At 41.1% G+C, this 14,212-nt stretch overlaps 1 protein-coding gene across 19 annotated transcripts in view; it reads right to left on the bottom strand.

The window, feature by feature from the left end:
• Window positions 1–14,212, bottom strand: part of ttn.1 (titin, tandem duplicate 1) — a 138,006-nt gene that overhangs the window by 45,131 nt on the left and 78,663 nt on the right. For all 19 annotated transcript variants that reach the window (XM_063006089.1, XM_063006086.1, XM_063006085.1 and 16 more), the window contains 28 exons: window positions 13,847–14,149; window positions 13,445–13,726; window positions 13,044–13,343; window positions 12,666–12,968; window positions 12,036–12,344; window positions 11,661–11,942; window positions 11,256–11,555; window positions 10,849–11,142; window positions 7,768–10,737; window positions 7,329–7,649; window positions 6,958–7,242; window positions 6,563–6,862; window positions 6,068–6,484; window positions 5,688–5,963; window positions 5,213–5,512; window positions 4,822–5,124; window positions 4,380–4,679; window positions 3,996–4,283; window positions 3,610–3,912; window positions 3,224–3,526; window positions 2,833–3,138; window positions 2,431–2,718; window positions 2,042–2,332; window positions 1,645–1,932; window positions 964–1,554; window positions 772–876; window positions 461–658; window positions 72–368 (listed from right to left, as the gene is read on the bottom strand). In XM_063006089.1, the coding sequence (XP_062862159.1) occupies window positions 72–368; window positions 461–658; window positions 772–876; window positions 964–1,554; window positions 1,645–1,932; window positions 2,042–2,332; window positions 2,431–2,718; window positions 2,833–3,138; window positions 3,224–3,526; window positions 3,610–3,912; window positions 3,996–4,283; window positions 4,380–4,679; window positions 4,822–5,124; window positions 5,213–5,512; window positions 5,688–5,963; window positions 6,068–6,484; window positions 6,563–6,862; window positions 6,958–7,242; window positions 7,329–7,649; window positions 7,768–10,737; window positions 10,849–11,142; window positions 11,256–11,555; window positions 11,661–11,942; window positions 12,036–12,344; window positions 12,666–12,968; window positions 13,044–13,343; window positions 13,445–13,726; window positions 13,847–14,149 (11,103 nt within the window). The remainder of the gene's footprint in view (window positions 1–71; window positions 369–460; window positions 659–771; window positions 877–963; window positions 1,555–1,644; window positions 1,933–2,041; window positions 2,333–2,430; window positions 2,719–2,832; window positions 3,139–3,223; window positions 3,527–3,609; window positions 3,913–3,995; window positions 4,284–4,379; window positions 4,680–4,821; window positions 5,125–5,212; window positions 5,513–5,687; window positions 5,964–6,067; window positions 6,485–6,562; window positions 6,863–6,957; window positions 7,243–7,328; window positions 7,650–7,767; window positions 10,738–10,848; window positions 11,143–11,255; window positions 11,556–11,660; window positions 11,943–12,035; window positions 12,345–12,665; window positions 12,969–13,043; window positions 13,344–13,444; window positions 13,727–13,846; window positions 14,150–14,212) is intronic.

A 14,212-nucleotide genomic window follows, 5' to 3' on the forward strand; every position in this document is an offset into this window, starting at 1 on the left:
TTTTTAGTTATCTTTAATGTTTGTTGATTAAAACAAATATATACAAAATTCATAAATTTGATTTGTATTACCATATTCATCCATGCACATAAGGGTGTCAGTTTGTTCAGATGGTGGGCTTATGGCTCCAGCTGCGTTCTTGGCTCTGATTCTGAACTCAAACTTGCAGCCCTCTTGCATATTCGTTACTGTGTATGCACACTCCACAACATTAACAGGGTTGGCTTTCACCCAGACCTTGGCAGGAAGGTCACGTCTCTCAACAATGTAGCCTGTAAGCCTGTGGCCGCCATCATACTGAGGTTCAGTCCATTGAAGTGTGACAGTGCTCCTTGTGATGCTGATGACATCAGGTTTGCCAGGAGCATCTAAACCAGACAAAACAGTTGTTACAAATCTAGTATTTATATAGAGAAGCTTTATAGAGTGTATTTAACTATTTAAATCTGAGTTTACTTACCAATAGGATCCAAAGCGACCATTGGCTCAGTTGGAGGACTTGGCTTACCAACACCAGCCAAATTTATAGCCATTACTCTAAACTCATACTCTAGACCCTCAGTTAAACCTTTTACTTTATAATCTCTCATTTTTATTGGGGCTGGATTAGCTCTTTTCCATAACATGCTGTTTCTTTCCTTGAATTCAACATGGTAGCCTAAAAGCAAAACAGTATTACATTATATATTATATTATATTGTAGTATTAAATACAAAATGTGTTAAATACAAAATAGTTTTTATAATGTGCATACATATCTTTTCCATTTACCTGTGATTGGTGAACCACCAGTTTTTCTTGGATCAGACCAAGCCAGGGTTGCTGATTCATGACGCATGCTCATGATTTGTGGTGGAGGCGGTGCATCTGGAACGTCTAATGGGAAATAATATCATTAGAAAATAACATCAGACTACAGTGATGAATAGTTTTAAAGAGAAGAAGTAAAAGAAGTGAACTTACTGAATGGATGTTTGGCAACCACAGGTTCTGATTTAAGACCCTCGCCAACTCCATACTTGTTTTCTGCTGAAACTCTGAAGATATACTCTGTTCCCTCATGGAGACCAGACACTCTGAACATGGTGGTGTCCACTGCTGAGGAAACAGTTACCCACATATTGGTAACAGAATCCCGTTTCTCTAGAATGTAGTTGGTGACTTCTGAACCGCCGTCATCTTTAGGAGCACCCCACTTCAGGGTAGCTCCATCAGCAGTCACTTCCTTAAACTTGATGGGTCCCAAACAGATTCCTGGTTTGCCAACGACTCTTACAAAGATAGCAGACTCTTTTGAACCAGCACTATTACGAAGAGTGATTGTATATTTTCCTCCATCACTCCTCTGGCAATCCCGAATCAGTAAAGTTGTGTTAACAGCTGTTGATTCAGCACACACTCTTCCGGTGTCTGTCAGATTTTCATCCTCGCCCTTCTTCCATGAGACAGTTGGGACGGGTTTGCCAATGATTGGAATCTTGAGGCGGACAGTGCTTCCCTCCTTTGCAATGTAGTTCAAGTTTGGCAAATCTCGTAAATCACAGCTGGGAGGAACTGCAACACAGAATAAAATAAATCAGTTAGAGGGCAAAATAACAATAACGCTTAATACATCATAATGCATACCAGTGAATAAACACTCACCAAGTACATCCTTTGCCACAATGGAGAGTTCTTTTGCTGGACCATCACCTGCATCATTAGTTGCCATTACTCTATATTTGTATTCCCTTCCTTCAATAAGATCTTTGGCACTATATTGCATGTTCTTTGATCTTAGAAGCTCCTTCCACTTGTCTTCACCATTAAGAACCTCAAGGACATATGCAGTAATTCGACTACCACCATCACTAATGGGTTTCTTCCAAGAAAGAGTGCATGAATCTCTGGTTACTAGCAAAGGCTTGAAGTCCAAGACTGGTCCAGGTTGTTCTGAAAAATGGAAAGTTAATTTAAGTTCATTATAGCCATCTCATTCTGGTACTACACACCAATGAAGAGTTGAGCTTAAAAATATATATTTCCAAAAATCCTGACTTACCAGAGGCTCTGGCAGCATCTGTTGTTTCACCAGGCTCACCAGTACCATACTTATTATGAGCCAATACTCTGAAGTAGTAAAATCTACCAGCCTCCAAACCTTCAACCTTAAAAGACGTTTTGTTACAGCTGCTTGAAACGTTGGACCACGCCTTTCTCTCTGCGTCACGTTTTTCTACAATGTAACCTAAAATCTCACTTCCACCATCAATTAGTGGTTCATCCCAGAAGATAGATGCACTGTCCTTTGATGTCTCTTTCACCATCAGATTAAGTGGTGGCCCAGGTGTATCTGTAGTGTAGTAAATAACATGATTTTTTATTATATTTTTATTTATTTCAATAACAATACTCATGATTATTAATTAAGAATATTCTAAATTAACTTACCAAGAACCTTGACAACAACTGTGTACATCTTCATCCCGCTGATGCTTTCAAGGTTAAGAATGTATTTTCCTGCATCATATCTATTTACTCTTTCAACATAGACCATCGTGTCATTGTCTGTGACTTTGATGACGATTCCTTGTCTGTTCTTGATGTTGGTATTCATCTTTGCCCATGTAACCCTTGGAAACGGGCGACCCTTAATTTTGGCATGAAGTTTCATTCGTGCACCAGCCTGTAGCACCAGTGTATCCTTAAGCTGGGCATCGAGTTCAGCTTCAGGTGCGACTGAAATTAAATAAATTTCGAGTAAGTACAGTTTAAATACATATAAAGTAGCTTTTAATTATTAAAATAAATCATTTTTAATGTAATACAGTAATTTCTTTTCAAATCTCATACCAAATACATCCTTTGCTACATGTCTGTCTGGAACTTCACATGGCTGGCTAAAGCCAACTTTGTTGACGGCGCTAATGCGTAGCTGATATTCGGATTTTTCCAAAAGTCCGGTGACAACATAGTGTGTCTCCTGTAGGTTCTTGGGGACATTGCAACGGATCCAGTCTGCTGTATTAGTTCTCTTGCATTCGACTAGGTATCCCAAAATTTCACTTCCACCATTATTTGCAGGTTTAGTCCAGGACAGGCTAATAGTGCTGTTACTTGTGTCAGTAACTTTAGGGGAAACTGGTGGTCCAGGAGGATCTGGGAATGAAATTAGTAGACAATACTATAAGATGTAAAAAAAAAAAGAAGTCAGACGAGTAGGTATTATTTTAAATAGACTTACAGATAGGATCAACTGCAGCCGCAGCATTGGATGGCTCACTGGGTTTGCCAGGACCAGCTTTGTTAACAGCAGTAACTCTAAACTCATACTGAGTCCCCTCTGAGAGACCTCCAACTTCAAGTGATCTTTCCAGTAAAGGTTTCCTGTTGAGTTTGGTCCAGTTTATTTCTTTGCTCTCACGCTTTTCAACGATGTATCCAAGGATGGGAGATTTGCCATCATCAGAAGGCTCCTTCCAGCTTACAGTCATTTTCTCTTTTGTGATGTTGGTAATAATTGGTGGATCACATTGTCCAGGAACAGCTGTAAATGCCAAGTACAGTAAAGTTAGAGAACAACAGAGAGAAAAAAGGAGGCAATGATTACAAAAATGGAATGTATCTTACTGAAGGGATCCTTTGCAACAACAGGATCTGAAAGGATGGCATCACCACTGCCATATCTGTTCTCAGCTCGAACACGGAATTGGTATTCATGACCCATAATTAATCTCTCCACACAAAACTCTCTTACGTCCCCACCGATCTTCACAGAAACTTGGGCCCAGTTTGCTCTGCTCGACTCACGCTTGTCAACGATATAGTTTGTAATTGGTGTACCACCATCTGCAAGTGGAGGTGTCCAACTCAGCTTCACGCGATCAGAAAGTACCTCTTCCAACTTGATAGAAGCAGGTGGACCAGGTATGTCTACAAAAAGGAAAATAAAGAGTTACACAACATATCTGCAAAAAGTGTTACTGTTAGTAACAGAACCCAAACACAGTACTCACCCAAAACTGTAAGCTGGATGTCTTCAGATTTAGAACCACTGGCATTCTTTGCATGAATAGTGTAAATTCCCGTGTGGAGTTTTGTAACTGCAGGAAGGCTCAACAAAAACTGATGTCTCTTTTGAGAAATCTTTATGTCTTTATCAGCAGTCAAGTCTTTTCCATCTTTGCTCCAGGTCACCTTGGGCATCGGTTTGCCAAAAACTTCAGCCTCAAGGCAAACATCTGAGCCAGCCTTTTTGGGCAACATTTTCTTCATCTGTATAGTCAGTTCTATTCTAGGAGGTACTGTCAGAAACAAAGTGACAAATATAAAGATTAATAAACCTAGCAAAATTCTAAATTCTAAACAAATTAGTAATAAAATTGACAATATAAACCCACCATTTTCTGCAGATACAAGAATTGCATCAGTGGCTTCAGATGGCCTGCTAATGTTAACTGCTGTTTTTGCAAAAACTCTAAACTGATACTGGGCTCCCTCATCCAATCCAGTTACGGTGTACTCCTCCCGAGGTACGTTCTGACTGCTTGTGTTGCATCGTATCCACCTGTCCTCAGGGATCTTCAAGGCTTCTACATAGTATCCAATGATCTTGCTGCCACCATCATTCTTTGGTCTGGCCCAAACCAGTGTAACAGTATTCTTGGTCACGTCGAGTACCTCTGGTTTGCCTGGAGCATCTGTTATGACATGCAAAAATGTGGTTTTAAAATTGTGCAATACGTAACACAAGATAATACTACTACTACTGCTATTAACAATAATAATAATAATAATAATAATAATAATAATAATAATAATAATAATAATGCATTAACTTACCCACTGGTGTTCTTGCTGTGACAAATTCAGTCTTTATGCTTGGTTTACCCTGTCCTGCACGATTAATTGCAGATACTCTGAAAGTGTATTCCAGACCTTCAATTATACCAGCACAAGGATATTCAGTGGTGCGCACAACTGAATCATTAGCCTTAACCCATAGCAAGCTATTTCTTTCTTTGCGCTCAATGTAGTATCCAGTAACGGGACTGCCACCATCCGACTCGGGCTTATCCCAAGCCACAAACATGCAGTCCTTGTTTACTTTTGTGATTCTGCAGTTCAGTGGTTCACTAGGAACATCTGAAAAAGGGATATTTTGTCATGTCAGGTGTCATATCACACACAATGTATTTCGTGTAACATTTATTTTATCGTGCTTTAAACTTACCAAATGGGAACTTAGCTATCATTCTCTCAGATGTGATGGGATCTGAGATGCCAAAACGGTTCTCTGCACGAACACGGAAAGTGTACTCCTTTCCTGGGATAAGTTTTCCAAGTCTGCAACCAGTCTTGCCACAGCTGGAAAGTGCAGTAACCCAGTCACCTCTGCTCACATCACATTTCTCAACCACATAGTTGGTAATATTACTACCACCATCTTCAAGTGGTTTGTTCCAAGAGAGTGTGCAGGCATCAGAGTCAATGTCACTGATTTCGAAGGGAGGCTCAGGTGGTCCAGGAATATCTGAAAAAAGAGCACTTATTATCTATCAAAGGAATTCTAACTGAAAATCTTTGTCGCTAAATTGAACCAACATGTTAATACATACCACATTTTATATGCTAACTGAATGAAAAATGAAAGTAAAAAATATAGTTGTTACTTGAATTATTAAAAAAAAAAGTTCTTCAATACTGACCTCTGATGATAATTTTCATAACTTGCTCCACTTTGCCTGAGCTGTTCTCTGCAACAAGGCTATATTGACCACTGTCTGTTCTGGAAACGTCTTTAATGATGAGCACACACATGTTCTGAGATTTGTGAACAGCAAGACGACTTGAGGAGACCACGTTGTCCTCTCCTCGTTTCCACTGGCACACAGGTGCTGGCTTTCCTGACACAAGGGCCTCCACTCTTACTTTTGTGCCTGCCTTTGCAGTGACAAGCTCAGGAATTATAACCTTCGGTTCCACTGAAAAGAAACAAACAAGAGCAAATAATTGAGATGAGAAATAAATAACCTAGTGATCAGAAGCACAACTCAGCCTTGCTAAAACTTTGTATACAGTAACTTACACATTTGTTCCTTGATCTCATAGGACTCTCTGGTTTCAGTGGGAAGACTGGCACCCATGGAATTTCGTGCAGCCACTCTGAAGCGATATCTTCTTCCTTCCTTCAGCCCAGCAACAGATATGAATAAGTCTTTTACAGTGGTATATGGTGTCCATTCTTCTTTCTTTACTTTCTCTACTTCTTCTTCTTCTACCACTGGTGGAGGTGGTGGTGGTGGTGTAGGCTCAGCACCAGGCTCCGCTACACCTTCAACCACCATTGGTTCCTTTGGTGGTTTGGGTGCAGGAAGCTCCAGGTAGTCAATTATATAGCCATCAATCTTAGCTCCACCATCTGTCATTGGTTTCACCCAGCCGACCTTTGCACTGTTTTTAGTAATCTCTAAAACATCAACCTTCTGTGGTGGGTCAGGTTTGCCTAAGAAGATAACAAGTCATTTTAACAAAATTCATAAAGGTGTGTAACAACTTTTCAAATGTTTTTTTCTATACTTACTGATAGGATCAGAGGCCAGATATGATCTCTGGGTGGCTTTTGGAACACCTGGACCATACTCATTTACAGCGGTAACTCTGAAGTAATACTCTGTTCCTGGTACAAGATTGCTGACTTTGAGTTCTGTTTTGTTCACGTCTGCTTTCACTGTTCCCCAGGTCTTGCGATCAATTTCACGCTTCTCAACAATGTAATGAGTTACTTCACTGCCTCCGTCATTTTCTGGTGGGGACCATGCGAGGTTGCAAGACACCATTGTGATGTCTGTGACTTCCAGACCAACGACAGGTCCAGGTGTGTCTGTGAAGATCAGTTAAGTACAATTAAATATCATCATCATCTGAAATACATAAAATCTACTGTTATACTGTACATTTCACAGATTTTGTACTTACCAAGTACCCTGACGTTGACAAACACCGCCTTTTCTCCTGCTGGGCTTGATACATTAAGTGAGTATTTGCCAGAATCATCACGGGTGGTATCAGAAATGACAAGGAATGTCATTGTGTCAATTACATCCACATGACCCTTCTTGACAACATTATCAATTCCCATTCTTCTCCATTGCACTTTAGGTGGTGGTCGTCCTCTGACAGTTGCAACTAATCTTATTGGGCATCCAGCTCTGACTGTAAGACCTTTCTTGAGTTCAGCGTCCAAACCGATTTCAGGAGCCTCTGTTTGATTACATAGAACATTTAGGTTTAAAATTGAGAAGGCTGATGATAAATTCTGATATTTGTTATAGGTTTTTCATACTCACCAAAAATATCCCGTGGTGAAACAGCTCCATCGAGATTAGTTGGTTGGCTCAAACCAATCTGGTTTTGGGCAGAAACACGGAATTCATACTCAAGTTTTTCATCAAGACTTGTGACTGTGAACTCGGTCCCGATCAGCTGAGCAGCAACATTGCATCGCTTCCATCCTTCTTCACCCTTCTTGCCTGTTCCTTTGACTCTAATTTCGACTACATATCCAATGAGCGGTGCACCACCATCATATGTTGGCTTTGTCCACCCAAGTGTGATTGAAGTCTTTGAACTGTCAGTCACCTTTAAGTTTCCAACAGGGCCAGGAGGTCCTACAAACAAAGAAACAAAGAGTTATAGCTAACAAAAACCTTAAAAATCTCATCATCACATCACTAAATATAAAATTTAGTCAAATATTATAATATTATTACAATAAACTAAACATACCAGTAGGGTCTCTTGCAGTATATGTTCTAGACGGCTTGCTTGCATCACCAACTCCAATCTCATTCTCTGCCTTGACACGGAACTGGTATTCATGGTTAGTTAACAATCCTGTTACAGTCATTTGTGTTGATGCAGTAGGAGATTTAGTAACTGGAGTCCATCTGATGGCGTGTTCTTCTTTCTTCTCAAGAATATAGCCAGTGATGGGTTTTCCACCATCGTTATCAGGAGGGCACCAATAAACGGTCATTTCATCTTTAGCAATTTTGGTCACCTCTGGCGCATCCGGTGCTCCAGGCCTACTGAACAGTGTTCTTGCAATGATGGATTCTGTTGCTACAGCAGGACCCGCCCCCATCTTATTCTCTGCTCTTACTCTAAATATGTACTCATTTCCTTCAATTAGACGAGTTACATTAGCACTGTTTGTTACAACAGCTGAAGAATGGATTGACCAGACACCTCTCTTTGTCTCACATTTCTCAATGATGTAGTTATAGATTTCACATCCACCATCATCCTCTGGCACCTCCCATGTCAACTTGCATCTGTCCATTAAAATGCCCGAAACCTTTAGGTCTTTAATAGGTCCAGGTCTGTCAAGAACATTAACCCTGGCCTCAGCTGTGCAGCTTCCAGCAGCATTCGTTGCAGTGATGATATACTTTCCAGTATCTGTACGTTTTGAATTTGTTAGCAGGAATTTGGAGAAGTTTGAACCAGATTCAACTTGAAGTCGAGGAATTTTATGGAGGTCTCCAGTGTAACCTTCTTTACTCCATTTGATATCTGGCTGTGGCTTTCCTTTAATCTCTGCCTCAAGAGGAATGGAATCTCCAGCTTTAACCACAAGAACACCTGCCAGCTTGATGTTTATTTCAGGAACCACAAGTTCCTCCTTTACAAGAACTTCAGCTGTGGTCACCCAGTTGCTTTCTCCTCCCTCATTCTTTGTTTGGACTCTAAACTGATATATCTGGTTTTCAATGCATCTATCAGCCATGAAATATGTCTCTTTAATAGCACCTTTATGGATTCTTTCCCATTCGTCTGCCTCTTTTGGTTTCTTTTCAACATGATAAGCAAGATTGCGGCTGCCACCATCATATTCTGGCTTCTTCCATTTAAGGAAGACAAACGTTTTTCCAACTTCATTGATCTGGAAATTCTCTGGTTCACCTGGTTTCTCAACTGGGTCAACGGCAAGGACTGGTGTTTTTGTTTCTGTGGGTGGTCCTGCACCGATTTTGTTCTCTGCACTTACACGGAAGAAATATTCACAGTTTTGAACAAGTACGGCCTTCACAACACGTTTGGTGCAGTCGGAGGAAACAACTGTCCATGTCCTTTGGCTGGGTTGACGGCTCTCGATAATGTAGTTTGTGATTTCAGTGCCACCATTATCCTCTGGATTTTCCCAGGACACCATACATGAGTCTTTTGTCACGTATGCAACTTTCAAGTTCTGGCAAGGTCCAGGAATATCAAGCACATTTACAACGATTGCAGCTTGTGCATGACCACTGCTGTTTTTCGCTTGAATTGCATATTTTCCATAATCTCCTCTTACGGCATCCTGAATGTACAGTTCAACACGTGGGAAATTGTTAATCATCTCAGTACGCTTGTCTCTACCCAACGCTCTTGCATCCTTAGTCCAGGTGATTTCAGGATCAGGTCTTCCTTTAACTCGGGCCACCAGGCTAATAAACTGTCCTGCTCGGACTGTAACAAGGTCACGGCAAGCAACATCAACAGTTACTTCTGGAGGAACGAGGATGTCCTTGGCAAGCACTGTTTCTGTTAGCTCCCTTGGCTCTCCATCTCCAATCTTATTGGATGCTCTAACACGGAACCTGTACTCCGTGCCTTCAATAAGTCCTGGTACCCTAAATGCACAATACTTGATAAGATCTTTATTAATCCTGTCCCACTGTGCAGAACCAGATTTTTGACACTCAACAACATAGCCCAAAACAGGACTACCACCATCTCTGCTAGGCTTGGTCCATACCAAATCTGCATATGCTTTGCTCCAGTCCTTCAGTTTTAGGTTACTTGGAGGTCCTGGAGGAGCAAGTGGTCGAGTGATTTTCACCGGATCTGAAGGATATGATGGTTCACTTACACCAGCAACATTTTCAGCAAAAACTCTGAATTCATAGATGTTACCATCAAAAAGACCAGAGACTCTGTATCTAAGATCCAAAACGGGTGTTTTGTTTACGCGAATCCATTTACCAGTCATCTCCCTACGCTCCACGATGTAACCACTAACCGGACTTCCACCATTAGTTTCTGGTTCACTCCATGAAACTGTTACAGCATTTTCTGTGACATCAGAGCATGTCGGGCACCCTGGGGGACCTGGTGGATCAAACATATGCTTGGCGATGGTGGGAGAACTTTCTAGGGCTGCACCAATGCCGATCTTGTTCTCTGCACGGATGCGTACAACATATTCGCGACCTTTCTCTAAACGTGGAACCTTAACCTTAGTGCTGTTACTCCCAGAACTCACGACTGACCATGGCTCCCAAGGTTTCTTCACGTCCTTCTTTTCGACAATGTAGTTCATCAACGGTGTGCCACCGTCGTCTTTAGGTGGCCGCCACTGGATAACCATGTGGTCGGGTGTGACTTCGAGGATGTTAACAGGTCCAATAGGAGGACCTGGGAGATCGAGTACTGTTACATGAAGAGCAACTGATTTGCTTCCAGCAGGATTTGTGACAGTAAGTACATATTCTCCACTGTCAGTCCTAGCACATTCACTGATGTTTAGAGCTGTTGAATTTCCTTCAGTAATTATCTTGAATCTGCCATCAGTTTTAAGCTCATTGCCATCAGTTTGCCACTTGGGTGTAGGAATTGGTATTCCTTTCATGATTGCAGGTAGAGCAATTGTGGTTCCAGCCTTGACAACAAGTCCTTCAATGAGCTTTACATCAACTTCAATAGAGGGTGCCACTGTAAAAAAAAAAAAAATACATGTAAATATATATATATACACCTTTTCCATTGTATGAACAGATTTCATAATATCATAATGTATGTGACAACATCTTAAACAAATCTTACAGGTCTTTTCCTGGCAAGTGATTGGCACAGTGGTATCTGGTCTGCTAATGCCAATTGCATTTTGTGATTTCACACGGAATCTGTAAGTTTTTCCCTCGTGAAGTCCAGTAACATGACAGTGTGGATTACTGACGGTCTTGAAGCCCACCCAATCGGTGGCTCCCTCTTCCTGATACTCAACAATAAATCCAGTGATTTCACTTCCACCAGTGCGATCAGGCCACTCCCATGCAAGCCATACTTCTGTTTTTTCTGCATCTACATGGTGTAGATTCTTGGGAGGTCCAGGAGGATCTGGATGCCATAAAAAGGGAACATGTTAACTTTTGTGTTTAAGACATGAACTATATCACTTATAGTCACTGACATTTATTTTTAAAATGTGTTTTTTTTTTATTAATACTTACAAAGAGGATCAACTGCTTTAATAGGCTTGCTGGTTTCAACATATGCACTTCTGCCAAACTGATTTTCAGCAGCAACACGGAATAGATACTGAACACCCTCCATCAGGTACAGAGCCATGAGGCTAAGCTTCTTGGATGAGGCACAAACTGGGACCCACTTTTCAGCTGCAACGTCTTTCTTCTCCACAACATAGTGAGAAATCACAGCACCGCCATCATCCAGTGGCTTTTGCCAGGTCAGATAAGCTGACTCGCTTGTAATCTCAGAGGCCGCAAGGTTTCTTGGAGGTCCAGGTTTATCTGAATCACAGTGAGGCGAAACAAATGTTGTCAGTTTTCAGCTGTTACAAATGTTAGATTTACCTCTATATATGTTCAATATGAATGCATATACATTATTCGTACCAAGAACAAGCACTGTGCATGTTGCTGTCTTTGAACCTGCTGCATTCTGAATGGATATGGTGTATTTGCCACAGTCAGCACGGTTACATTTCTTGATGTGTACTTTACTTCCTTTTGCTGCGACTTCAACAGTACAGTGGGCAGGAACATCTTCACCATCCTTCTTCCAGGAGACAGTGGGAATCGGAATACCCTTAATCACAGCGCTTAGTGTGATATCGGTTCCAATCATGGCAAGATGGTCACGTGCCATATTGGCATCCAGTAACAACTCTGGTTCCTCTGCAGATGCAAAACAAGATGCAAATGATTACGTTTAGCAAGGACTTTCAGCCATTAGTCAAATAAACATCTCAGTGACAAAAAGATAATTACCCAGTCTGTCATGCACTTTAACTGGATCCCTCACATAGGCAGGTTCGGATTTTCCAGCTGCATTTACAGCTGTAACCCTGAAACGGTATTCTTCACCATCTTGTAGGTTGCCAACAACGTATTTGGTATCTGGGCATGACTCAGGAGTTTCGTTTGCCGGGATCCAATCAATTGCTCCAGGCTTTTGATACTCAACAAGGTATCCAAGGATTTTGCCTTTGCCATCATGACGAGGAACACGCCATGCCAGACTCACTGAATTCTTGGTTTTGTCGACCGCTTCAGGCAGCACAGGTGGGCTGGGTGGAACTGTAAAAACAAACATGATGATGGGGAAATAAATCAATATTTAATGAAACACACAGTACTTCAGTAAGACATGACTCAAAATAATACACAATATAAATAAAGCAATTCAAAAATAAAGGATAATTTAGGATGATGATGGATTGAAAAGCACAACTAACGCTACAAAATTCCTGCAGTAACATTTTCTACAAGTCTCTTTTCTAAAATCACATACTGTAGGTTAAATTAAATATATAATATAATGTAATATAATATAATTAATATCATATAATATAATAGATGCTGTTGTTTGTGTTGAGTTTTGTGTTGAGAATCACTTACCAACAGGATCCTTGGCTAAAATAGGTTTGGATGGAGGGCTAGGGTCTCCAGTACCAATTTCATTCTCCGCTGTGACACGGAACTCATATTCACAGCCTTCAACAAGCTCCTGCACCCTGTATTGAGTATTGGGATAAATGGGTTCTCTGGTTGCCCGAGACCACCTCTTAGCAGACGGTTCCTTCTTCTCCAGGTAGTAATTGGTAATGGGCTTGCCACCATCGCGGGGACGGTTCCAGAGCACAAGGGCTGAGTCATGGTAAACTTCTTTAACTGTTGGTTGTTCTGGGGCCTCCGGTACTCCTGCAAATGCATTGAAATATTAATATCTAGCAAATGACGTCTAAGCTATTTTCCTTCTCACAAATTGTTACGTACTGAAACGATCCTTGGCTTTCATCTCTTCAGACTCCAGTGGGTCACTGATGCCATACAAATTCTCAGCACTGATTCTCAAGATGTACTGACGACCTTCAACAAGCTTGGGTATTTTGCAGATGGTTTTTGAGCTGGCAGATGTTACAGTCGTCCACATGTCTCTGTTTGTGTCTCTCTTTTCAATGATGTAGTTGGAAATTTCACATCCACCGTCATCAAGTGGAGGCTTCCAAGAAATGATCATATGATCCCTATGAACTTCCTCGAAGACAACCGGACTTTCAGGTGGCGATGGACGATCTAGAAATTAAATAAATGACAGCATATAAGGTCATCAATGGTCTAGAGTTTTTTTTTTTTTTTATTAAAATGATTTGTTCAAGTAATTTTACAGTTCATACCAACAACATTGACATTGCAGATTCCTTTGCGAGCTCCTGTGCAGTTTTCCACTGTAACACAGTATCTACCGCTGTGCTTGCGCTGAGCCTTGATTATGCCAAGGCACATAGTGGTCAAAGTGCTTTTAAACTGAATATGTTGATCTGCTTTCAGTTCCTCATCATCTCTTGACCAGGTTACTGAAGGCGCTGGTTTGCCTGAGTAGCGTCCCTGCAGAGCAAAACTCTCACCAACACGGACAATGACCTTATCACGGAAGTCCAGTTCAATCGTCGGGGGCTCTGAAAACATATATAAGAGGCATGATCACTCAGTAAAAAAATTCTGCTTAAACAACTCGTTATCTGTATAAAAATATACACATGATTAATTTAAGTCCCAGAGGAATAAGGTTCTCATACCAAGCTCATCTCTGCATGTTATGGGTTTTGTGTGGAAGGATGGTTTGCCTTGGCCGATTTCGTTCACTGCACTGACACGGAATTCATAACTTTCACCCTCTCGCAGACTGTCGTAAGTGAATCTTCTGTCCATCAGTTTCTCTTTGGTCAGTCTGATAAACTTGTCCTTGCCGATCATGCGGGCCTCAAGAACATAGGAGGTCACATCGCTTCCACCATCGTTCCTTGGTGGCTTCCATGTTACACTGATGTAGGTTTTAGTGACAGCAGTCACCTCGACTTCCTCTGGACGATCAGGTACAGCTAGTGAAAATAAAGATTAGTTTCTCAGTAACTTTTACATTTTAGTTTAATTACTAGTTTGTT

The sequence above is a fragment of the Trichomycterus rosablanca genome, chromosome 12 (assembly GCF_030014385.1).
Source record: "Trichomycterus rosablanca isolate fTriRos1 chromosome 12, fTriRos1.hap1, whole genome shotgun sequence".
Lineage (NCBI taxonomy): Eukaryota > Metazoa > Chordata > Actinopteri > Siluriformes > Trichomycteridae > Trichomycterus > Trichomycterus rosablanca.